The sequence below is a fragment of the Anomaloglossus baeobatrachus genome, chromosome 2, assembly GCF_048569485.1.
Source record: "Anomaloglossus baeobatrachus isolate aAnoBae1 chromosome 2, aAnoBae1.hap1, whole genome shotgun sequence".
In the NCBI taxonomy this organism is placed as follows: Eukaryota; Metazoa; Chordata; class Amphibia; order Anura; family Aromobatidae; genus Anomaloglossus; species Anomaloglossus baeobatrachus.
The window spans coordinates 448,234,066-448,259,712 of record NC_134354.1 but is presented as its reverse complement, the minus strand read 5'-3'; the positions used below and the strand labels follow the sequence as shown (position 1 = coordinate 448,259,712).

The 25,647-nt window shown below is 43.6% G+C and overlaps 1 protein-coding gene across 1 annotated transcript in view; it reads left to right on the top strand.

The window, feature by feature from the left end:
- The window catches only part of PPM1E (protein phosphatase, Mg2+/Mn2+ dependent 1E), a 332,607-nt gene that overhangs the window by 226,941 nt on the left and 80,019 nt on the right, over positions 1-25,647 (top strand). The window contains exon 3 of the mRNA XM_075336300.1: positions 17,900-18,099. Within this exon, the coding sequence (XP_075192415.1) occupies positions 17,900-18,099 (200 nt within the window). The remainder of the gene's footprint in view (positions 1-17,899; positions 18,100-25,647) is intronic.

Genomic DNA, 25,647 nt, shown 5'->3' with positions numbered 1-25,647 from the left:
AGCAGTACGGGTAGCATATACAAATTATGTGACAAATAGATCTCCCATGACAAAAGGCAGATGGCTGGAGGCAAAAGAGGGATTTGACGAATGGGCCAAAAAAAAGGAACAACTATTCTGGTCGCACAAGGAGGTTGACTTACATAGGTTTGGCAACAAGGCGGGAAGGATGTTGGCCAATCTGGCAAGGGGCAGCAGAAAGATGACAGTGATCTCTAAACTGAAAACAAAGGGGGGAGAGGTGACTACGGATCCTAAGGACATTAATAAACTGTTGGGAGATTACTATAGAAAACTATATGGGTCAGGGAATAACGACATGACTGATGAGGCAGAGTGGCTAAGACAAGCCCAAATGCCTAGCTTGACGGAGGAAGATTTGAGTGCCTTAAACGCAGATATCACAGTAGAGGAGGTGACGAGAACAATTGGGGAGCTTAACACCAACAAGGCACCGGGACCTGACGGTTTCAATAGTGAATTCTATAAGGCTCTGAAGGATCTGATCTCGCCGGATCTAACCTCAGTCTTTAATGCTTTCCTGGGAGGGGCGGAAATACCCAAAAATTCCAACATAGCATATATTAAATTACTCCCCAAGGGAACCAAGGACCTGGATGATCCCTCTAGTTATAGACCTATATCGCTCATAAATCAGGATTTAAAAATTATGTCCAAGATCATGGCTAATAGACTGGCCGAGATCTTACCTAGGATCATTACGAATCACCAGGTGGGGTTTATTAAGGGGAGAAATGCCGTTACCAATATCCGAAAGACAATTCTAGTGGTAGACGCGGTTAGACTGGGTCTCACTGAGGGAGGGGCTAGACCTGCCCTAGTTACACTTGACGCAGAAAAAGCGTTTGATAATGTAAATTGGGGGTGGTTAGACAGGGTAATGGAGGCCATAGGGATTGTAGGCAAGATGAGACTTTACATTAGAAACCTTTATGCCAACTCGGGAGCTAGGGTACACACTCCGGGCTTTCTATCAGACGTGTTCCCTTTGATGAAGGGAACAAGACAGGGCTGCCCATTATCTCCTCTTTTATTCAACCTGGCAATCGAGCCGTTGTCAAGAATACTACAGGGACAAAATAGCTTTAAAGGAATCAAGATAAGGGGTTCAGAAGTAAAGACAGCGCTTTTTGCTGATGACATCATACTTTATATGGGGGACCCCGGTGCGGATTTGCCACAGACTCTTGCCTTGATTGAAAAATTTGGTTCATTCTCCGGTTTCAAACTGAACAAAAAAAAATGCGAGATCATGTTCCTAAAGGGGCATCATGGGACAATGGGGGGACAAATAAGGGATGGCTGTCTATGTGGAATTCCTATAGCACAATCTTCAATTAAATACCTGGGAGTGCATATAGGAAGATCGGTGGAAACAATCTATAACTTGAATTATGGACCGCTAATCAGGAAAATTATAGTTCAATTAAAGGGATGGAAAGGTCTGCCACTTCCATTACTGGCAAGATGCCACCTGATAAAAATGATGAGCTTTCCTAGGCTGCTGTATCCCTTCCAGACAATCCCGCTATTGCTAAAACTAAAGGATGTGAATAAGCTCAACTCCGCGTATACAGAATTTCTGTGGAGGGGAAGGAAACCCAGAATAAAGCTGCGTACGCTGATGAAGTCAGCAGAGGAGGGAGGTCTAAACTTTCCAGATGTCCAAGGGTATAATCTTGTATGTATCATGAGGCATGTAATTGATTGGGTGAGAGGAACGAGTAGGCACTCAGATCATGCGATGGAAACTAAATATGCGTCACCGTGGGATCTGACGTCCATTCTGCACTCCCCACTATCCAGGGTTGAAGGGCACATAAGGAACTCAATTATATTCCGAGACACCATGCTAACATGGAAGTCGGTAAGGAAAAAACTGGGGCTCTCATGGAAAGTGTCCAAGTACTTGAACCCCTGGGCATTCCCAAATTTTCCCCTGGGACGAGAAAACAAGCTATTTACTAGATGGAAAGAGAGGGGAGTCAGGAGAATGATAGATGTTATGAATGTGGAGGACAGGAGGTGGATGACAGGTCGGGAAGTGTTGGATAAGTACAACCTTAATAGCTCACATGTCATCCAGTATGAACAATTGAAACATGGAATAATAGGAGACCTGGGTGTGGTTGGAAGAGAGCTGAACAGAAGTTCGATTGATGAGTTACTGGAATGTGATGTAACAAGTATAAATGTCTCTAAAATTTATCGATCGCTAAGGGGGGTGCTTATCTCACGGGAGGATAGTCGGACTTTAAAAGCGTGGGGGAAACAATTGGGAAGGGAAGAAGTGGTGGATGATATACTGAGAGGATGGGTACAAGTGCGGAAACATATTACCAATGAGAGATGGAGAGACACTCAATTCAGAATTCTACATAGGGCCATTATAGGTTTCAACATACCAGGTAGGGATAGGTGGTGTCCTAAGTGTCAAAAAGAGAAAACGGATATGCTGCATGGGCTATGGGAATGTGAGACAATCGCTAGGTTCTGGAACCAAGTCAGACTATTTGCCCAGTCAACATGGGGAATTTTCAGCAAACTAGACTTAATGGTGTGGATTTTCCACTCCTTTGAGGGAGGAGTAGGAGGAGGACCGAGCACGCAGGAAAAGAGGAAATACGCAATAACGCATGACATAGCCATGATAGCTAAGCGTTGCATCTTAAAACACTGGATTCAAAGGGAGGGCCCATCCATAAAGGAGGTTGTGGGCGAACTACACAACCTTCTGAAGTGGGAAAAACTAGAAGCGGAGAGGGATAAAGATGGGTTGACAGCCAAGTTTTTTGTGAGATGGAGACATTTTATTGAAAGCCAATTCACACAGGGAGAAATAATTAACCTGATGGCACCTTTTGTTCACTCGGAGTGGTATATCCTGAGCGATATCCAGGACAGCCTGGGTAAACTGAGAATCACCTAGGAGGGGGCTCTGGCGGGAGGGGGAGACGAGACGGTTGGGAATACCAAGACACGCTAGCAAAATTGAAATCATTCAGGGACGACACAGAGATTTAACGAATTGTATTGCATATGTTATATTATATTTCATTACCTATGTTTTGGTTTAATGTTACTGTATACTATCTTAAATCGAACAGCAACATGGAACTCCAAATTGGGGTATCACCCACCTCTATGTCACATTTTGTCAGACGAATGTTCTTCTTTTGCAATGATACTTGTCATGTTTTTACAAATTTGAAAAATCAATAAAAAACGTTTTGGAAAAAAAAAAAAAAGCAGGATCCGCTTTTACAGCAAAAAAAGTTCATGCCGCATGCTAAAAAAACGTAGTGTGAAAGCAGCCTAAACAAGGCACCTTCAAGTATCTGGATATTGTACCCAAGGATGAACCATACTTGTGCAAGTCCACAATTCTCTTTCTCATGGCGCTACACAAAGAAGCAGTATATGTCAGGTGTGCATTAAAATACATCCACAGGTGTGTCTCAAATTAACTCAGATGTTGCCAATAAACCTACCAGAAGCTTCCAAAGACATGACTGACTTCATCATATGGGGTGTCCCATATTGTTTATAGGCATAGTACTCTTAAGCGGGCTTTACACTCTACGATATTGCTAGCAATTGCATCAATATCGTACACAAAAGCACCCGCCCCCGACGTGCATGCGATTTTGTGTGATCGCAGTCGCAGCGAACATTATCGCTACGGCAGTGTCACACACACTTACATGGTCGGCGTCGGCGCTGTGACTGCCAAACAATCCCTCCCTCAAGGGGGAGGGACGTTCGACATCACACCGACGACACCGCGACGTCACTAAGCGGCCGGCCAATCAAAGCGGAGGGGCGGAGATGAGCAGGACGAACATCCCGCCCACCTCCTTCCTTCCGCATTGCGGCCGGCGGCAGGTAAGGAGACGTTCCTCGCTCCTGCGGTGTCACACACAGCGATGTGTGCTGCCGCAGGAGCGACGAACAACATCGATAATCAACCATTACCGATTTTTGGTTTTGGGACGACCTCTCCATGGTGAACGATTTTCACCATTTTTGGGGTCGCTGGTCAGTGTCACACGCTGCGATATCGTTAATGACACCGGATGTGCGTCACTAACAACGTGACCCCGACGATAAAACATTAACGATATCGTAGCGTGTAAAGCCCCCTTTAGTGTATGCAAGCTTTTGACTTTGCAGAAAATAATAAAATGCCTTTAAATTTTCTCTCTCTCATTATTCTAGCATTTGGAAAATATACCATAAACAATGTTTGGTTCCTAATTGACCTAAACAGGAAAGCTTTATTCTGATTTTATGTCAGATAGTGATAAAAACATGCAGATGAGTCTTTTTCGATAGTGTATGTAAAGTCCTGGTTTCAACTGTACATGATTGAAGTTTGTGATAAATTTACTGTTGTAAAATGGTAACATCACTACTTATATCATGTAGCCGAAGAGCAGCACAGATTCATCTCTACTAAAAGCTGAGATTCTTTGATCAGTAATAGAACAGACCTTTATAGGACATTTCATAACTTTCCTAAATTCTTATGAAAAAATATTCATCACATACTGCATTGAACCGCTGTACCCAATTTGTTTTATATTTTAGGAGTCGGAGTTGATCCATTTTATACCAACTCCGACTACGATTCCACAGCCCTGATTTAAACAATAGTATGATATATTCCCCATTTGGCATTGTTTATTAAAGATGCACTGCCATGAAAATTAAGAAAATGACATACAGTGGTCTTTGATTATAGGCAAACTAGTTAAGAGCAGGAAAAGGGTAAGAAGTTGTTTCTTTTGCTATTCTATCAGTTTTGCAGACAAAATAATCTATTGCTTCATCCTGTTCTTCCTCCTTTGCATTTAAAGGTTCTCTACTGGCCATGCATCAGCAAAGTGAACTGTGGACAGTGGTGCTGTCATGTCGATAGTAATCAAGATGGTATTGATCATGTGAATTACCCATGTGATGTTTTCCCCAGCTCTGTCCACTTCTGTGCAGATGCTGAAAGTGTTCAACGCATGTGCAAGTAATGGCAGCAGAATCTCCTGTATCTGCATTTTTTTCAAAAATCTTTTATTGAAGTACAGTATATCAACAGTATAATATAACATGTACAGAGTAAGTGCAATTACGTCACCAATACATATGAAGTGAACCACTAAAAGTATAACGCCCAGATTCAACGTCAAGTAAACTTACATATCTTACTAAACTATAAGCATGGGTGAACAGAGAATCATAAATGTCACATGAAATGTCCACATGACAATCAAAATACTTGCTATTGTTTAAAGAAACTGTTCTTTTACTGTAAATCAAAGAGGAGTGTAGTAAGAACTACGGAGGGAAAAGGGAAGCGAGAAGTAGTGAAGCAAGGAGAAGAAGAGGTGGAAGATGAAGAGAGAAGAAGGGGAAAGAGAGACAAAAACAAAAAGGGGGGGTTGGGGTGGAAAGAGTGCCATGTGTTACTTAACCGAGAAAAGTCGGTAAGGTTACAAACAAAGGCAATACTTTACCTGGGTTGCTGCGCCGTTAGGCCTAACCTACAGCTGCCCTCCCTGCTCTCTATCTAGGGTAACATCACGTCTGAGGACCACCGAAAAGTCAGAACTCTCTGAACATAATCCACTCCTGCCACGTTCAGAAAAATGTATCAAGTTCAAACTCACTGTGTGCCGATAACCATTCCATTCTACAAATATAGTCCATCTCCAGAACGACAGTGTTTAAGTAGGCCTGTCTTGATTTTCTTAAAGGACCCTGACAACATCGACAGAAGGGCGGTTTGAGGAGAGAAGGGAGGTTGCTCTCCTGAGATATGACTAAACATCTCAAAGACTCTACTCCATAGTTGGTGAATCGGGGGGCATTCCCACCATATGTGCAACATAGTACCTTTTGCTGTTTCACATGTCCAGCAGTTATCTAATGTGGTAGGGTAAAACCTCTGTAAATCGCCTATACCACCTGGTGAGGATTTTATAATTCCTTTCCTGCAGTTTACAAGCCATCGGGAGTTTATGTGCACAATGGAAGGCCTTCTTCGTGCTCTGAAAAGGAAGCATCCAACTCTTATTCCCATTCTCTGACAAACCACAAATCTTTAAGCTCAGGTAGAGATATGAGGATATTATATATTTGGGAAATCGTGTGTTTAGGAATCGAGTTTTGGGTCAATAGCTTCTCGAGGGCGGAATGTGGAGCTTTAAGTCTGGCGGTCAAGAGAGAAGATGAAAGAAAAGATCTAAGTTGTAGGTAGGAGAACCATGGAACAGGGCAATCTGGACATAACGTTCTCAGCTCTTGTAAAGAGGGGATGGCTGGGGAGCCAATGAGGATCTGCTGAAGTCTCGTTTTAGACTTAGGGGACCAGATAAGAAATGTATCTACTCCAACTGTCGGGGGAAACGCAGGATTATCAAATAAGTGTCATCTGTCCAAGTTTGTCCCAAAGCTTATATTTAGCTACTGCTCTATCCCATACCCATAGGAGATCCTTAGTCAGAAAGGAGATAGAATCTCTGGTCGGGCGCATGTTTTTTGGGATCCATGGCAAGGACGTTCAACTCAAGTCGGACAAAGAGGATTCAACTGTCATCCATCCCTTCTGATCTGGTCTGTGAAACCAATCCACTACCCTAGGCAAGACAGTGGTGATATAGTACAGATAGAGGTTTGGTAACCCTGTTTCCATCCCTATTCTTGGGTCTGGTAAGAAATCTGTTCACCAATTGCAGTTTGCTCGTTCTCCAAATAAACAAGTTATACGCTTTGTTTAGTAGCTTGAAGAATGTGCTAGGAAGAACAACTGGAGCCGCTTGAAATAGCTGTATCTGCATATTTAACCATATGGACTCAGTGTCTACAGGAGCTATAGTGGCATAATCGTATAATGCCATTGGGTACCATATTTTAAACTTTAATCTAAAGAAATATTTGGTGTTTTAAGCTATAGGAATAGCCCGGACTGCTGCCTCAAAGGGGCTCAAGGGAGGGCAGCATGACTAGGAGGGATGCTAGGCCATAGGGTCATTAAAGGGTTAAGTTTGAAATGCAGTTTGTGCGGCAAATCTGGGGATGAGCTTTGGGGTCAGTTAGGACCTGGAGTCATTTTGATTGGTTAGGAGGTGGTGCTTAAGGGGGGGTGTATACAGTGCTGGCCAAAAGTATTGGCACCCCTGCAATTCTGTCAGATAATACTCAGTTTCTTCTTGAAAATGATTGCAATCACAAATTCTTTGGTATTATGAACTTCATATATTTTGCTTGCAATGAAAAAACACAAAAGAGAATGAAACAAAAATCAAATCATTGATCATTTCACACAAAACTCCGAAAATGGGCCAGACAAAAGTATTGGCACCCTTATCCTAAGGGGTACTTTGCACACTACGACATCGCAGCTGTGATGTCGGTGGGGTCAAATCGAAAGTGACGCACATCCGGCCTCGTTGTCGACATCGGAGTATCTGAATCCTTTTTAATACGATTGACGAGCGCAAAAGTGTCGAAATTGTATGATCGGTGTAGTGTCGGGCATTTCCATAATGTCGCTGCAGCGACAGGTAAGATGTTGTTCCTTGTTCCTGCGGTAGCACACATCGTTGTGTATGAAGCCGCAGGAGCGAGGAACATCGCCTTACCTGCGTCCCGGCTGCAATGAGGAAGGAAAAAGGTGGGCGGGATGCTTACATCCCGCTCATCTCCGCCCCTCTGCTTCTATTGGCCGCCTGCCGTGTGAAGGAAGGAGGCGGTTCACCGGCCAGTGCGACGTCGCAGGGCAGGTAAGTGCATGTGAAGCTGCCGTAGCGATAATGTTCGCTACGGCAGCTATCAAAAGATATCGCAGCTGCGATGGGGGCGGGGACTATCGCGCTCGGCATCACTACCATCGGCTTGCGATGTTGTAGTGTGCAAAGTCCCCCTAATACTTGGTTAGACAACCTTTAGCCAAAATAACTGCGAACAACAGCTTCCGGTAACCATGAATGAGTTTCTTACAATGCTCTCCTGGAATTATAGACCATTCTTCTTTGGCAAACTGCTCCAGGTCCCTGAGATTTGAAGGTTGCCTTCTCCAAACTGCCATTTTGAGATCTCTCCACATGTGTTCTATGGGATTCAGGTCTGGACTCATTAATGGCCACTTTAGTAGTCTCCAGTGCTTTCTCTCAAACCATTTTCTAGTGCTTTTTGAAGTGTGTTTTGGGTCATTATCCTGCTGGAAGACCCATGACCTCTGAGGGAGACCCAGCTTTCTCACACTGGGACCTACATTATGCTGCAAAATTTGTTGGTAGTCTTCAGACTTCATAATGCCATGCACACGGTCAAGCAGTCCAATGCCAGAAGCAGTAAAGCAACCCCAAAACATCAGGGAACCTCCGCCATGTTTGACTGTAGGGGCCATGTTCTTTTCTTTGAATGCCTCTTTTTTTTCCTGTAAACTCTATGTTGATGGCTTTTCCCAAAAAGCTCTACTTTTGTCTCATCTGACCAGAGAACATTCTTCCAAAACGTTTTAGGCTTTCTCAGGTAAGTTTTGGCAAACTCCAGCCTGGCTTTTTTATGTCTCGGCGTAAGAAGTGGGGTCTTCCTGGGTATCCTACCATACAGTCCCTTTTCATTCAGACGCCGACTGATAGTACCGGTTGACACTGTTGTACCCTCGGACTGCAGGGCAGCTTGAACTTGTTTGGATGTTAGTCGAGGTTCTTTATCCACCATCTGCAAACTCTTGCGTTGAAATCTCTCGTCAATTTTTCTTTTCCTTTCACATCTAGGGAAGTTAGCCACAGTGCCATGGGCTTTAAACTTCTTGATGACACTGCACACCATAGACACCGGAACTTTCAGGTCTTTGGAGATGGACTTGTAGCCTTGAGATTGCTCATGATTCCTCACAATTTGGATTCTCAAGTCCTCAGACAGTTCTTTGGTCTTCTTTCTTTTCTCCATGCTCAATGTGGTACACACAAGGTCACAGGACAGAGGTTGAGTCAACTTTAATCCTTGTCAACTGGCTGTAAGTGTGATTTAGTTATTGCCAACACCTATTAGGTGCCACAGGTAAGTTAAAGGTGCTGTTAATTACACAAATTAGAGAAGCATCACATGAATTTTCAAACAGTGCCAATACTTTTGTCCACCCTCTTTTTTATGTTTGATGTGGAATTATATCCAATTTGGCTTTATGACAATTTTTTTTATTTTTTTTCATTGAAGTCAAATTAAATGAAGATAATAATGCCAAAGAATTTGTGATTGCAATCATTTTCAAGAAGAAACTGAGTATTATCTGACAAAATTGCAGGGGTGCCAATACTTTTGGCCAGCACTGTATATAGTTATAGTATGCTTAGCTGCGCTATGACGAGCAGTTTCGTCAGCGGAAAGCGGTTAGACCCTGTCTGCGGTGGGATCACAATGAAATTAGTTTGTTCATGCGGCTGATGGCTGTGCCGAAGTTGACCTTGCAGTCCTTTCCAGGGAATTATGGCGGAGGGTCATTTGTCACCTCAGCTGGGGCCCAAGTAAGGGGTATTATGGCAGTTGAACGAGAAAGAATGTCGTCTCGGGTCCACCTGCCAGTTTAAGCACGAGTGTTCGGCTGTGGCGGCGCCCACAGTTACCTTTAGTGCTTCAAGAAAGGAAAAGGGAAGGCCGCAGAGTCTTCTGCAAAAAGGGAGGACTCCGGTGAGTGTAGATTGGATGGTGCCGTTCGTATGTATTTACCCTGATCAGGAGACGGCAGATTTGTTGCAGGAAGGCTTTAGTTTCGGTTTGAAGAATTTACAACCGACCCACTTACACGGAGAGATAGTTTCAGAGAAGTTGCGCAAAGAGGTGGAATTAGGGCGGATGGTGGGGCCATTTGATGCTCCTCCGTTGCCTGATTTGGTGGTGTCCCCGTTGGGGTTGGTCCCAAAAAAGGAACCTAATACACTTCGGCTGATTCACCATTTGTCCTATCCGACCAGTAGGTCGGTGAATGACAGAAATGATCCTGAGCTTGTATCGGTAGCTTATGTCCGTTTTGACAGGGCAGTGGAGTGGCTGAGGAAGTTGGGCCGGGGTTCACTTTTAGCAAAAACGGACATTGAGGCCACCTTCTACCTTTTACCTGTGCACCAGAGAATTTTCACCTTTTGGGGTATTGGTGGGAGAACAAGTTTTACGTAGATTGTTGTTTGCCTATGGGCTGTTCAATTTTGTGTTCTTATTTTGAGACGTTTAGTTGTTTCATGGAGTGGGTGATTAAGGAGGAGGCGAGTTTCGATTCAGTGTTGCATTACTTGGATGATTTTTTGTGTATGGGTCTGCAGGATCTCCGCAATGTTGCCTTTTGCTTCGGATAGTGGAGCAGGTTGCCCGTCACTTTGGTGTTCCGTTCGCGCCAGAGAAGATGGAGGGGCCGGTGATGGTTTTGACGTTTTTGGGAATTGAGTTGGATACAGTTGCTATGAAGTGCCATTTGCCAGATGATAAGTTGTTGGACTTGAATTGTGTTCAGGGGGCTTTGGAGGCCAAAAAAGTTCACTTGCGGGATTTGCAGTCCCTCCTGGAAAAGCTTAATTTTGCTTGCACGATTCTGCCTATGGGAAGAGTTTTTTTCTCGTCGTTTGGCTCAGGCCACTGCTGGTGTGTCGCACTCCTTACATTTTATACATTGAAGGTCAAGCACAAGGGGGACCTTAGAGTGTGGTCCGTTTTCTACAGTTGGATAATAGGCGGTCATTGTGGATTCGGGAGGTGGTGTCGAATGATGATATGGTTCTCTATACGAATGTAGCTGGGTCCAGTGGCTTTGGGGCATACTTCGGGGGGAGATGGTGTGTTGACAAGTGACCTGACTCTCGGCGGGCTTCAGGTTTGACCAGGAATCTGGCTTTGTTGGAACTTCTTCCTATTGTTGTGGCCATTGAGGTTTGGGGACAAGACTTGAGAGACAGAAAGGTGCGTTTTATGTGTGACAACCTGGGGGTAGTTCAGTGTGTCAATAAGCTGACGGCGGATTCCCCTCCGGTAGTGGAGAAGAGTTGAGGGAAGATGGTTTGTCGTGGTCAGCGGTTTCTGGCAGGCTGTCCGGTATAGCTTTCTTTTTCAAATTGCTGGGCTGGAAGGACGTCACTAAGGATTTTAGGGTGCATCAGGCGTTAAAGGGCTACCGCAAAAAAAGGGGCACGTCAGGACCTCAGGCGCCCGGTGTCTTTCGAGCTGGTAGGTAATTTGCTTGCAGTCTTGCCTCAGGTGTGTTTTTTAGAATATTTAGAATAGTGTCGTTTGTTTGGGACCGCTTTTGTCCTGGCTTTTTTTGGTGCCTTCAGAATCAGTGAACTGATTAGCAAGAACACAAAGTGTCACGGGGGTTTGTTGTTGGATGACGTTGAATGTGGGGTGGATGCGGTACGGTGCTGTTTGAAATGGTCCAAGACGGATCAGCTAGGTAGAGGTCGCATGGTCGAACTTTGGGGGGTACCGGGCTTAGTAGAGTGCCCGGTCAAACAGGTGTCGTCATGTTTGGAGGTGAGGGGAACCCGCGCGGGGTCCTTTTTGTCGCATCAAGACTGGTCAGCCTTGTCCAGATATCAGTTTGTCTGCATCTTTCGGAGGTGCCTGCAGTGTTGCGGTCTCAACGAGGAAGAGTTTGCGTCTCATTCCTTCCGGATTGGGGCAGCGACTCAGGCGGCTCGTTGGGGACTGAGTGCGCAGGCTGTCCGTAAGATTGGATGCTGGGAGTCGGCTAGGTAAAGATCTTACATGCCGCCGGCTCTGTTGTGAAATGGTTCAGGGTAGGGGAGGGTTACGGGTTTTGGATTATGCTTGGTCCTAATTACCCTTTCCTCTTCCCTGCTCCCTTCCCCTCTCCACGGCGTTACCTTTTGTCTTGTAGGCTTACCTTTGTTGGTGTGGATGCTAGGTCATTCGTACGTTTACTGGGGCGCCTTTCGTGCGGGCGTAAGACCCAATGGCCATCAGTTGAGGGTCGCCAGAGACACTGCGACGGTGCGGTGGATCGGGGTGAGAGGCATGCTGTGGAGCGAAGTTTTGCCTACCTGGCGCTATCACTCAGAGTTTTTACAGACCACCGGAGGTGCTGATGCTACACACGGGTGGGAATGACTTAGGTGTCCGGGCATCCAGGGACTTGATCCAGTACATCAAGTGCGACTGCCTTCGGCTCCTGTCGTCCTACCCGTGTCTAGTACTAGTGTGGTCTGACATTGTTGTGCGGTGGTTATGGCGGCGTGCCAGATCGGTTGAGCATGTAAACAGAGCGTGGGTAAAAGTCAATCAGAAAGTCGCGTGTTTTGTTTCTCGTGTGGTTGGTGTTGCAGTTCGGCACTCAGAGTTAGAATCTCTATCCGCTGAATTTTTGCGTCGGGACGGTGTCCATTTTAATTCCGTGGGCAGTGATATTTGGGCCTTGGGGCTCATGGAGGGGGTGGAGAAGGCTTTGTTGTTGTGGGAGGACTTGCACGCACAAGGGGTCATGCGTGCTCGCCATGGCAGAAAGGAGGGAGGTATCTGAAGGTGAGGGTTTGCACAGAAAAGAGGGGGAACCCAGTGCAGGAGCGGGTTACCCCTGGTAGTGCAAGTAATTGGTGATATGGGTCCTTGCTGGGTTGAGTCTCAGCGGGACATGGGGTGGGCAACATCTGGCTAAATGCCCTCGAGCCAGTGTGGTGCGGCTGAGGGCAGGTGGTGGAGCCGATGTTGCACTAAACAGTTTTGCAACCTTCATTTACCCCCTCTCCTTTCGGGTGTTCTTCAAGGGATGTTTTGAAATGTTTGTATATATTGTTTGTTTTGTTATTAATAAATAGGGCTGCTGTGGCCTTTATATCCAATGTCACGCAGTCTTTGTGTTTGTTTTAGGTAAGAACCCTGATGGGTGGGTTGGTTGGTTAATGGTAAGGACTTTAGTCAGACATTCCGGAGTCAAAGAATAGGCCGGACTGCTGCCCCCAAAGGGGCTCAAGGAAGGGCAGCATGACTAGGAGGGATGCTAGGCCATAGGGTCATTAAAGGGTTAAGTTTAAAATGCAGTTTGTGCGGCAAATATGGGGAGGTGCTTTGGGGTCAGTTAGGACCTGGGGTCATTTTGATTGGTTAGGGGGTGGTGCTTAAGGGGGGGGTCATATATATAGGTCAGGTGAGGGGTGGGGGTGACCATTGTTACCTGGACGGTGTCCTGAATCGTTCCCGCCCGCCCGCCCTGGTGGTAGTCTCGGCAACTGACGTGGAAGAGGAGGAAGATCATGATTTTGTCGCAGCAGCAGAGGAAAGGAGGGGGTATCTGAAGGTGGGGGTTTGCACAGAAGAGAGGGGGGAAGCAAGTGCAGGAGCGGGTTACCCCTGGTGGTGCAAATAATTAGTGATACAGGTCCTTGCTTGGTTGAGTCTCAGCGAGACATGGGGTGGGCAACATCTGGCTAGGTACCCTCGAGCCGGTGTGGTGGAGCCGATGTTGCACTGAACTGTTTTGTCAACCTTCATTTACCCCCCTCTCCTTTTGGGTGTTCTTCAACGGATGTTTTGAAATGTTTGTATATATTGTTTATGTTTAGTTATTAATAAATAGGGCTGCTGTGGCCTTTATATCCAATGTCACGCAGTTTTTGTGTTTGTTTTAGGTAAGAACCCTGGTGGGTGCGGGACGGTTGGTTGGTTAATGGTAAGGCCGTTAGTCAGACATTCAGGAGTCAAGTTTTTTTCATGGGTTCAAAACAATCTTTTTTTTGTAATATTGGTATAAAATTATTTAGCATTGTGTCAGCTACACAGAATAATATCATATTAAATGGTAATGTACAATAGGAAACTCAATTTATTTATTTGTCACAACATTTGCTGATGATATGGATGTATGTGACTAAATTGTTTTCTTTCACGTTAGAATACTTTATTGCATTGTGAAAGAAGAATGTCAAGGACTTTGAGAATTTACAAATTATGGTTTTAAAATGTATTGATAAATAGATTGGCTTTTTAAATTGTTGACATACAGTGAGATTTATAGGCACTTATATAACTATGAATATTAAAATACCTTGCTTTGACCATCAGGCTACATTCTAAAAACAAGAGTATGGGTTAGTTAGCAGACAGAGGAGAGGTACAGCATTGCAGAGAGCTGTGTGACCTTTTGGAATTATTTGTATTTTTCTGATTTTCACACCTATGTATAGACAGCAGAAATGTTCCAACTAGAATTTTGAGGAGTGCACATGCTCACCTTTATACTGTCCAGTTCTGGAATCATGCCTCGGTGTAGAGACTCAATTCGGTGACCTTGTATTATGTGGTCAATTTCCTTCCCTGTGAGCCACAGCCTGGTCAGTCTTGGGCCAAATGCTGATGGATGTATTATCTGTGTTTTTTTTCCTTTGGTTTGCAGTTAGTCAGTGTTCTCACTTGCTTATTTTGTATCTGTCCTATCACATCCCAGGTGGGGCTGTTGACACTCTCCTTGCTTCCAGCATTCTCTGCAGGCTATATTTCTATGTGGATTACTGCTAAGGAGTTCAGCACTGAAGCTGGAGATTTTGTCTGTTAGACAGAAATCAGTGTTGTAATTACTCTGTTTTCTTATTTTCCTTCCCAATACCTTATTTATTTCCTCTGTTAGGTTATTGGGAGGTTTCTCTTGCTTACAATTGTCTTTCTCCTTTTTCCCCTTGTGCACGTGTTTTATGTTTCCTCACCTTGGGTTTCCATCTACCTCTGCATGCTCTCCCTATCTTGGTTTGTACTGGTTAGTATGTGTCACATGGATTTATGGAATTTTTCATCAGTTAAGAAATGTGCTCCTCAGAGCATCTGGGGGCATCACAGCCCGGACCAGACCCCAATCAGAGGACAATAAAACTTTCACACTCCTTATCTATGAACTGGTCCGATATTTACTGCCACAACTGTTTGTCCCTTTTCACATGCTGATAATTCTGCTTCACGTCACTTGTCTTATTTACTGCAATATTCTATGTCCTGTTGTGTATAAATATGTGACTCTTCAGATTTGTATTATATTGAGCCTGATGAAGAGACCTGAGTAGTCTGGACAGCTTGCTATTATTACCATCTTTTCAGTTATCCATTAAAAGGTATCAACCACTGAGGACTTCAGGTTTTTTTTAACAATTTTTTTAACACCTGGCCAATAATACCTAAGAGAATTTAAGTGTGTAACTATCTCTAGATTTGGTGCAATGTATCGTTATTTTTACACAGTCTTATGTTTTTATTGCAGTTTTATGTGAATATTGATAAAAATGTATTCATACTATAAGCGCTGGTCTATTCTTAGGGGTGTTGTAGGTTATATAAACTGTAAATAAATGTCAGTATCTGCTCTGTGTACATAAAAGATTTTCATTTTTTTATTTTTTTTTTCAATCATCAGTGATATGTGCTGTCAAGAAGCTGAACGCAATGTGTACATTGTGTTCAGAATTCTTTCCTTCCCTGTACTGATCATACAGGTCATAGCTGTGCAGGGAGAGAGAGAGAACTGTGCATTTGTGCATGGCTGCATAATTCTCCCAATAACAGCTGAATTTAATGCACAAATCACCTTTAGCTTTTCATTCTGCCCTGAACAGTTTCGTTTCAGGCAGGGAAGGGATATCAGTCTCTGAATTGACAGTCATCAGCACTTTAGTAGCACTTGTTAAAGGGAACCTGTCACCACTTTTTTGGCCCATAAGCTGCGGCCACCACCACCGGGCTCTTATATACAGCATTCTAACATGCTGTATATAAGAGCCCAGGCCGGGGGTATAACATAAAAAACACTTTCTAATACTTACCTAACGGTCGCACTGTGGGCCTTATGGGTGTCTCCATTGTCCGATGCCGGCGCCGCCTCTTTTGGCCATCTTCGAACTCTTTCTGAAGCCTGGGTGCATGACACACCTATGTCATACACACTCGCCGGTCCTACGCAGGCACACTACAATACTCTGCTCAGGGCAGATCAAAGTGCGCCTGCTCAGGACCTGAATGCCGGCGAGTGTGTATGACTTTGGACCCGTTATGCACCGCGGCTACAGAAGAAGGAGCACAAAGATGGACAAAAGAAGCGGCGCCAGCACCGGACAACGGAGATGCCCATTGCCCATAAGGCCCACCGCGCAACCGTTAGGTAAGTATTATAAAGTGTTTTTTTTGTTATACCCCCGGCCTGGGCTCTTATATACAGCATGTTAGAATGCTGTATATAAGAGCCCAGTGGTGGTGGCCGCAGCTTATAGGCCAAAAAAGTGGTGACAGGTTTCCTTTAAATATATTTTTTCCAGGTTCCCTTTAAGAAACCAATCAGGGGAGTCTGACCCTACTGGTCATCCAGACTGCAGACTAGAAGATGTAGGAACTCTTTAGGTGCAAATGTGTGAGCAAAAAACACACAAGATATTCTAGAATAAATATGTAACCAGTATTAACTGCTAAAAGAGAGCAGGGTCATTGGTCTACATTTAGACAGAAAAATCAAGTGGACTGCTTAATTTAGTATTGCTTAAAGCTGCGTTTATGGAGATTACGAAAATGTACATATTTATGAAGGGTGTAAACTTCATGGTTTGAATCTGCAAAACAAAATTCCACTTGTGAGGTTTAGCTTTGGTACAATGAAGAGTTAAAAATGAATTGGAGACCATATAAAATGAAAAGAAAAATGACATTATTTTGATGGACTGAGGACAGATGTATGGAGAGTTCATTATCAACAGAGTCAAACGCTGAAAAATTTTAGAGTACCTAGATGAAAATAGAATTTAGTGTTCGAAGAGTATAGTAAAAGCTTTTTAAAACCTATGAATATGCACTTTTAAATAAGAGCAAAATCATGAATCACTTCAAGTTTAATATTGGGTCGATGTGAGACTGAGAAAGGAACTAATATTAAGTATTTGTGATTATGTATATATCAAAGCACACTTGCAAATAGTAGTGGGATTTGGAGCCTTAAAGGGAACCTGTCAGGTCCAATATGCACCCAGAACCACGAGCAGTTCTGGGTACATATTGCTAATCCCTGCCTAACCGTCCCTGTATACACTAGCATAGATAAAGAGATCTTTAGAAAAAGTATTTCTAAAGATCTTATATCGTATTCTAATGAGCAAGGGGACTAGTCCCCTGGGCGTTAGTTCCCGTTGCTAGTCGACCCCATTACCATGTTAGTACATCCCTGTGGGCGTGCTAACATGCTAATGAATACGCAGCATCAGAAGATGATCTCACTCACCTCTCCGCTGCCATTGACGTCCGACGCTGGATTTCGGCTCAGTGCGCATGACCCCTAAGTTTGGGTCATGCGCACTATGAAGCCGGGTGTATGTGCCCTGGCTTCAAACTGAAGTAGTGCACATGACCAAAACTCCTGGGTCATGGGCACTTAGCCGAAATCCAGTGTCGGGCAGCGGTGGCAGCGGAGAGGTGAGTGAGATCATCTTCTGATGCTGCGCATTCATTAGCATGTTAGTACGCCCACAGAGGCTAATGGAGCTGACTAGCAAAGGGAACTAACACCCTTGGGACTAGTCCCCTTGCTCATTAGCATACGATAAAAGATGTTTAGAAATACTTTTTCTAAAGATCTATTTATCTATGCTAGTATATACAGGGACAGTTAGGCAGGGATTAGCAATATGTACCCAGAACTGCTCGTGGTCCTGGGTGCATATTGGACCTGACAGGTTCCCTGTAATTACTGCCTTCAGTGCCCGAAAGTGAACCTTGGATTTCGTAACCTTGCATTATAATTTTAGACCACAACTTGATTACAAATAATAAGAGCTTCCGTAAACCTATGCCTTAACAATTTTTTTTTTTTTTTAATTAACTTGTTCTTTTTTTTTTTCTTTGGCTTATCCTCTAGAACTAGAGACTGTGAAACTGGCCCATGCAGTATTCAGCAAGCTGCATGAGATCTGCTGTAGTTGGGTGAAAGATTTTCCCTTGTGCCCAAAACCACATCTCTATTATGAGACATCAATTCATGCGATCAAAAACATGCGAAGGAAGATGGAGGACAAGCATGTCTGCATCCCAGACTTCAACATCCTCTTCAACCTTGAGGTAATAAACAATATACAATACTTTCAAAGTAAATAGAAAATGTCAATATTGGACTTTATATAATATTGTCCTTTTATTTCTATTTTCTTTTTTAAAATCTGCTCGTTAATTCTAATGTTCCATGATTTCAAGGTCCCTAGTACTCTACCACAATCCGACAAACCTTTAGAGATTTCAGTATTTTCTCAATTTGCTGTTGTCAAGTATGCTTTACGTCACTTACCATAATCCAGACAATTTTTTTTCTGGCCAATATCATTTAACATGGCTTGCTGTGTTGGTTTTATCCAATTTAAATTAAAATCACTGATTAGAAAAGAATATTATGCTGAATCCAAAATGGTATACGTATTGATTAACTGATGGGATTTGATTACCCCATGTATTCCTAATAGCAACTGGAAAGTGATTTAATGGGTACAATTTTTTGCTATATATGATCAGACTATCACTAGGTGTCACCAGATGCGGTTATGAGTCAAACAAACCGGAGGTCAGGAGCCAGGAGGTCACAGGGATGAATCAGAGCTGAGGTCAGAGCACAAGCCAGAAGTCAAAAGCCAGGAAGTCACGTAAGGTGCACTGTGGGATAGTGGAGCCGAGGTCAGGGTACAAGCCGGAGGTCCGAAGCTGGGGAACAATGTTAGAGTCAGGGACACGGGATGAGAGGGATAACAACCAATCCAGGGTAGGACGACAAGATCAAAGCACATACAGGAGCCAGAGCACTTACTGCAGACAGAACAGGCGGCGTTCCAAGTGAGGTTGCTTTCTAATGAAGCAGAGCAATTACCCAGAACGAGGCGCCTGGAGAGAGGCCCCTCCCAACACCAGCACAGGAACCGAGGACAGGAACCACCCGTCCAAAATACCAAACAGAACATTGGCTCTGCTAGAGAGCAGAGCACCACAGATAGAAACCATGACAATGAGTTTTTGTAAACTGTAAGTTCAAACATCCTTTAAAGATGATGTTAGATGCTGCAGTGGTGATGTCTATAAGATGTTAAAACCACTTTTTTTTTGTTTTTGGGGGTTTTTTAAACAAAAAAAAATGCATGCAAATGACTAACAAACCGTTATTTTTCCTTGGTCTATCTACCTGTAATGATATAAGCATGTACTCATTTGGAGATGATGATCATCTCCTTTCCAGATGATAGCAGTGAAAGGGTCAGCACTTGTGTCTCACTAAAGGCCCAGTCACACACAACGACTTACCAGCAATCCCGAAAACGATGCGACCTGATAGGGATCGCAGGTAAGTCGCTGGGAGGTCGCAGGTGAGATGTCACACAGTCAGACCTTACCAACAATGCAAGAACAATACAGGTCGCAGTCGTGACCTGTATAACGATCTCAGCAGTCACTGTGACCCTGTCACACAGTGTCAAACATAGGGATGTGTCCTGCCCAGCAGGACATCGCCTTTGAAGAAAATGATCTGGACCATTCGGCAACGACTAGAGATCTCACAGCAGGGGCCTGATCACTGGTAAGTGTCACACATAACGAGATCGCTAATGGGATCGCTACTGCATCACCAAAACGGTGCCTCAGCTGCGATCTCGCTAGCGATCTCGTTATGTGTGACAGTACCTTAACTCTGGGATAATCTGCTTTAGGAGACTGTTCTGATAGGCACAACACTCAGAGGAGGGGTCCGTACTTCAAATGAGTACGTTCTGATATCAGTGTAGCTAAAGGCTGGCAAATAGACTGTGATAAAGCAGGTATTTAAGGCCCCGTCACACTAAGCAACATCGCTAGCAACATCGCTGCTAACGAACAAGTTTTGTGACGTTGCTAGCGATGTTGCTGTGTGTGACATTCAGCAACAACCCGGCCCCTGCTGTGAGGTCGTTGGTTGTTGCTGAATGTCCTGGGCCATTTTTTAGTTGTTGCTGTCCCGCTGTGAAGTGCAGATCGCTGTGTGTGACAAGGAGACAGCAACAACTAAATGTGCAGGCAGCAGGAGCCGGCTTCTGCGGAGGCTGGTAACCACAGTAAACATCGGGTAACCAAGAAGCCCTGTCCTTGGATACCCGATATTTACCTTTGTTACCAGCCTCCGCCGCTCTCCCTGTCAGTGCCGGCTCCTGCTCTGTGCACATGTAGCTGCAGGACACATCGGGTAATTAACCCGATGTGTGCTGTAACTAGGAGAGCAGGGAGCCAGCGCTAAGCGGTGTGCGCTGCTCCCTGCTCTCTGCACGTGTAGCTGCAGCACACATCGGGTAATTAACCCGATGTGTGCTGTAACTAGGAGAGCAGGGAACCAGCGCTCAGTGTGCGCTGCTCCCTGCTCTCTGCACGTGTAGCTCCGTGCACTGGTAACCAAGGTAAATATCGGGTTGCTTACCCGATATTTACCTTAGTTACCAAGCGCAGCATCTTCCACGCGGCGCTGGGGTCTGGTCACTGGTTGCTGGTGAGCTCACCAGCAACTCGTGTAGCCACGCTCCAGCGATCCCTGCCAGGTCAGGTTGCTGGTGGGATCGCTGGAGCGTCGCAGTGTGACATCTCACCAGCAACCTCCTAGCAACTTACCAGCGATCCCTATCGTTGTTGGGATCGCTGGTAAGTTGCTTAGTGTGACTGGACCTTTAGAAGCCAGGTTATTTTTTTACAGGAATCCCCTAATAAAGTAATCAAAGTTTTATAGCTTTCCCTGATAGACAAAATCATTAAAAAGAGAAAGCAAGTTTTGTTACTCTTTAACTGTCTGCATTGATACATTTACACATTGAGGTGGCCTAATTGAGACCTAATATGTTTATATCCATGCCTAACATAGACATTGCTAATATTAAATACAAACAAAACTAAGAAGAAACAAAGGTGGAAAAAAAGACAAAACAAACATCTCCTGTGGCTAGAAACCTCCCAGCAACTTACCAGCGATCCTTATCAGGTCGTATCGTTGTCGGGATCGCTGTTAAGTCATTGTGTGTGACTGGGCCTTAAGGTTATATAGAATAAAAAGCCTGATAATTAACCAGGACAATTAAATCTTTAGGAATTAAATCATTAAGAAATAGGCACTTTCATATGTACAGTGGGGAAAATAAGTATTGGATCCCTTGCTGATTTTTAAACTTTTCACACAGTCTATAATTTTAAGGGTAGGTTAATTTTAACAGTGAAAGATAGAATATCAAAAATAAAATCCAGAAAAGCACATTGTATAAGTTATATAAATTTGTTTGCATTTTGCAGAGAGAAATAAGTATTTGATCCCCTACCAACCATTAAGAGTTCGGGCTCCTACAGACCCCTTAGACGCTCCTAGCCAACTCATTACCTGCATTAAAGTCAGCTGTCTTAAATTGTCACCTGTATAAAAGACTCCTGTCCGCAGACTCAATTAATCAGTCAGACGGTAACCTCTACAACATGGGCATGACCAAAGAGCTTTCTAAGGATGTCAGGGACAAGATCATAGACCGGCACAAGGCTGGAATGGGCTATAAAAGCACAAGTAAGACGCTGGGTGAGACGGAGACAACTGTTGCTGCAATAGTAAGAAAATGGAAGAAATACAAAATGATTATCAATTGAAAACCATAGCAGGTAAGCTGGACACTATTCACATTACAACAATTCATACACCCTGCTTTTCTTAGACAAGAGAGTTCAATAGTCTCTGTTCAGCAATATCCATCAGCTTAATTGCTTCATGGCTGTCATGATGACGTTATCCATGGTGCTCATTTCAAACCAAAAACGTCCATCCTGTAGCCGACTTGATAGAATGAAAAGCAACTCACCGAGATAACTGTGTCAAAAATCCTTTATTCCCTCGTCGGGTCACATGCGAAGGCAGTAGGGGAGGGGGCACACAAAGCACGTCGGACGATGGCCGTGTCTTGTCTGTACAAGATGCCTCCACGGGTCCACAATGCCTCCACATGTGACCCGACGAGGGAATAAAGCATTTTTGACACAGTTATTCCGGTTAGTGCCTTTCGTTCTATCAAGTCTGCTACAAAATGACTATCAATCAACATCAATCTGAGGCTCCATGCAAAATCTCACCTCATAGGGTATCCAGGATCATGAGGAAGGTGAGAGATCAGCCTAAAACTACACAGGGAACTTGTTAATGATCTCAAGGCAGGTAGGACCACTGTCACCAAGAAAACCTTTGGTAACACATTACATCATAATGGCTTTAAAATCTGCAGTGCCCGCATAGTCCCACTGCTCAAGATGGCACATGTGCAGACCCGTCTGAAGTTTGCCAATGAACACCTGAATGATTCTGAGAATGATTGGAAAAATTGCTGTGGTCAGATGAGACAAAAATTTAGCTCTTTGGCGTTAAGTCAACTTGCCGTGCTTGGAGGAAGATCTGCCTATGATCCAAAGAACACCATCCCCAATGTCAAGCATGGAAGTGGAAACATTATGTTTTGGGAGTGTTTCTCTACTAAGGGCACAGGACTACTTCACCGCATCAATGGGACAATGGATGGAGCCATGTACCATAAAATCCTGAGTGACAAGCTCCTTTCCCTCTGCTAGGACATTAAAAATGGGTCATGACTGGGTCTTCCAGCATGACAATAACCCAAAACATACAGCTAATGTAACAAAGGAGTGGCTCAAAAAGAAGCATATTAAGGTCATTGAGTGGCCTAGCCATCTCCAGACCTTAATCCCATAGAAAACGTATGGAGGGAGGTGAAACTCTGAGTTTCCAAACGACAGCCTCAAAATCTTAATGATTTAGAGATGATCTGCAAAGAGAAGTGGACCAAAATTCCTCCAGACATGTGCGCAAACCTCATCAACTACAAAACAGTCTGACTGCTGTGCTTGCCAACAAGGGTTTTGCCACCAAGTATTAAGTCTTGTTTGCTAGAAGGATTAAATGCTTATTTCTCTCTGCAAAGTGCAAATAAATTTATATAATTTATACAATGTGATTTTCTGGATTTTATTTTGTATATTCTATCTCTCACTGTTAAAATTAACCTACCCTTTAAATTATAGACTGTGCATGTCTTTGTCAGTGGGCAAACATACAAAATCAGCAAGGGATCAAATAATTATTTCCCCCACTGCATATGTTGGAGCAAAAAAAAAATGGCTCAACCACAATTTATATTAAGAGTGGTTATCTTGGGATATTTGAATATCTAAGCAAAAAAGTTAAACGAAAAAGGAATCCATTAGCAAAATAAATAAAAGGAATTTTGTTTTCAAACGTGTAATTCAATTTTGGGAAAAAATTAGAAGATATATTTATCTGAATGTCTTTGTATGACGTGTCATATTTATGTCTCCCCTTAAAAAAATGTCTAATTTTTATAACATATCTTTAGTGTTACATTAAATTCTTAAAAGGGCGAGAAAGAGTTTCCCAGTGCACACTTTTGTCTCTGAAAATCTAAATATAGTTTTGGGAAATGGCTTGTCTGGCTGTTTTAATATAAGAATGTATTTGCTTTGCTTAAAATGTTCCAGATATTACATTTAATCGCATCATTGAATACACACTTCAACCCTGACAATACCCAGCATCACACATGCATGTTTCAAGAAAGATATAATCAACGTATTAAGCTCAGACTGTCTGGGAGGAGATGTGACAAGTGATAGGCTCGGAAGTAATAATTCTCTTCACTCCATTTTCAATCTTCAACATAACAGTTAAAATTAGCTAAAGTAAAAACAGGCATTTGATGTATCATTAAAACACCCTCCTTTCCTAGAGAGATTTTAACTAGGGCATGTGTAAGGCCATATATGGCATCTCGTTTTTCGCTATAAAAACTTGCCACTTGTCCATGCACTACATCTGGTTTTGCGGCTTGGCTTAGTTCACTTGCATGGGAATGAGTTGCAATACCACACACAGCTTTCAGACAAGAGTGACAATATTTCTTGAAAATAAAGCATAACCTTTTTTATATATCCAGGAATAGAGGAAGAAAGTGGCACTCACCATCGCCTTTCGTAAATGTCCACTTTATTGAAAACGGTGTACTAAATAATGCGGGAGAGAAGCCAGGTGTAGGCACTCAATGGGACAACAGCCGTTTTGCGCAGCCTGTACTTCTACCGTAGAAGAAAAGGCAGCGCAAAACGGCCGTTGTCCTATTGAGTACCTGCAGCCGGCCTCTCTCCCGCATTATTTTAGCACACCGTTTTTAATAAAGTGGACTTTTATGCAAGGCAATGGTGAGTGCCGCATTCTTCCTTTATTTCTGGATATATTACTGGACTCTCCTCTGATTACAAGAGTGCACTCCTTGCCAGGGTGAGTTTTAGGGCTAGCAAGGGCTTAGGAACGTGGTCGGCCACAGGTTGAAAGAACCTGTATAGGGATGCTAGGGAGCTCAGGTAACAGATTGAGGTGAATTCAGGAGGTGTCCCCTCACCCCACTCCCTAGCTGCAGGAACCTCCATTGTAATACTGTGTACCCAGTGTTTTCTGTCACTTGCTCGGGGTTTTCCTGGCTGCAGGTTAAACCCTGTTAGACGCCATGTGACACGGCTGGTAAGCATGGGGGTGAATCATGCTCTAGGGTTGTGTTCCTGCCAATGGCAAGGGAAACATTTGATGGGTAGAGGGAAGAATGGATTCAATGAAATTTCAACAAATTCTTGATGCAAACATCACACCATCTGTAAAAAGGTTGAAGTTGAAAAGAGGATGGATTCTAAAAATGGTTATTGATTCTAAACATATGTCAAAACCCACAATAGACCTCAAAAGACGCAAGATGAAGGTTTTACAATGGCCCTAACAGTCCCCTGATTTGAACATCATTGAAAATCTGTGGTTAGATGTTAAAAGAGCAGAGAATGAAAGACAACCCAGGAATCTCACAGAACGGGAAGACTTTCCAGGAAAAAATGGATGAAAATCCTTCAAACAAGAATTGACAGTCTCTTGGCTGGCTGCAAAAAGTGTTTACAAGATGTGATACTTGCTAAAGCGGGTGCTACTAGCTACCAACCATGCAGGGTGCCCAAACTTTGCATTCCCTATTTTCCTTTCTTGTTAATTAAAAAATGTAAAAGTTGAAAACATATATTTTTTTTTCCTAAATTACAAAGGGACTGTGTCATCTTTAACTTTATGCCTTTTAGATATCATTTCATCTTTACCTTGCTTAACTGTTCAGAATAACAGTAATTTTGAGCAGGGGTGCCCAAGGTTTTGCATGCCACTGTATGCTGCTTATTGCTAGAATGGGAAGGTCCAGGAACTAACCAGCAAAATGGTCCTGTGAATCTGTGAATGAACCTGTGATACACAATCCTCAACAATCACAGTTCTGTGTTGTTTCAAATACAACATTTTTGAAAATCTCACACACAACACTTCCACCCTCCGTAACATGTATCACTTGATTTCATAGAAAACAAAAAAAATATGAAAATCATTTGTTTAAAATAAAAGGAAAATTCCACTAGAAAGTGGATATGAAACCTTATTCAGATTAGCTGCACTGCAAGCTGTCAATCAAAGTGCCTGGGCGTGCTTACGGCTGACACTCCTAGTACAGTGGGTGGTGCTGTGAGTGATGACTG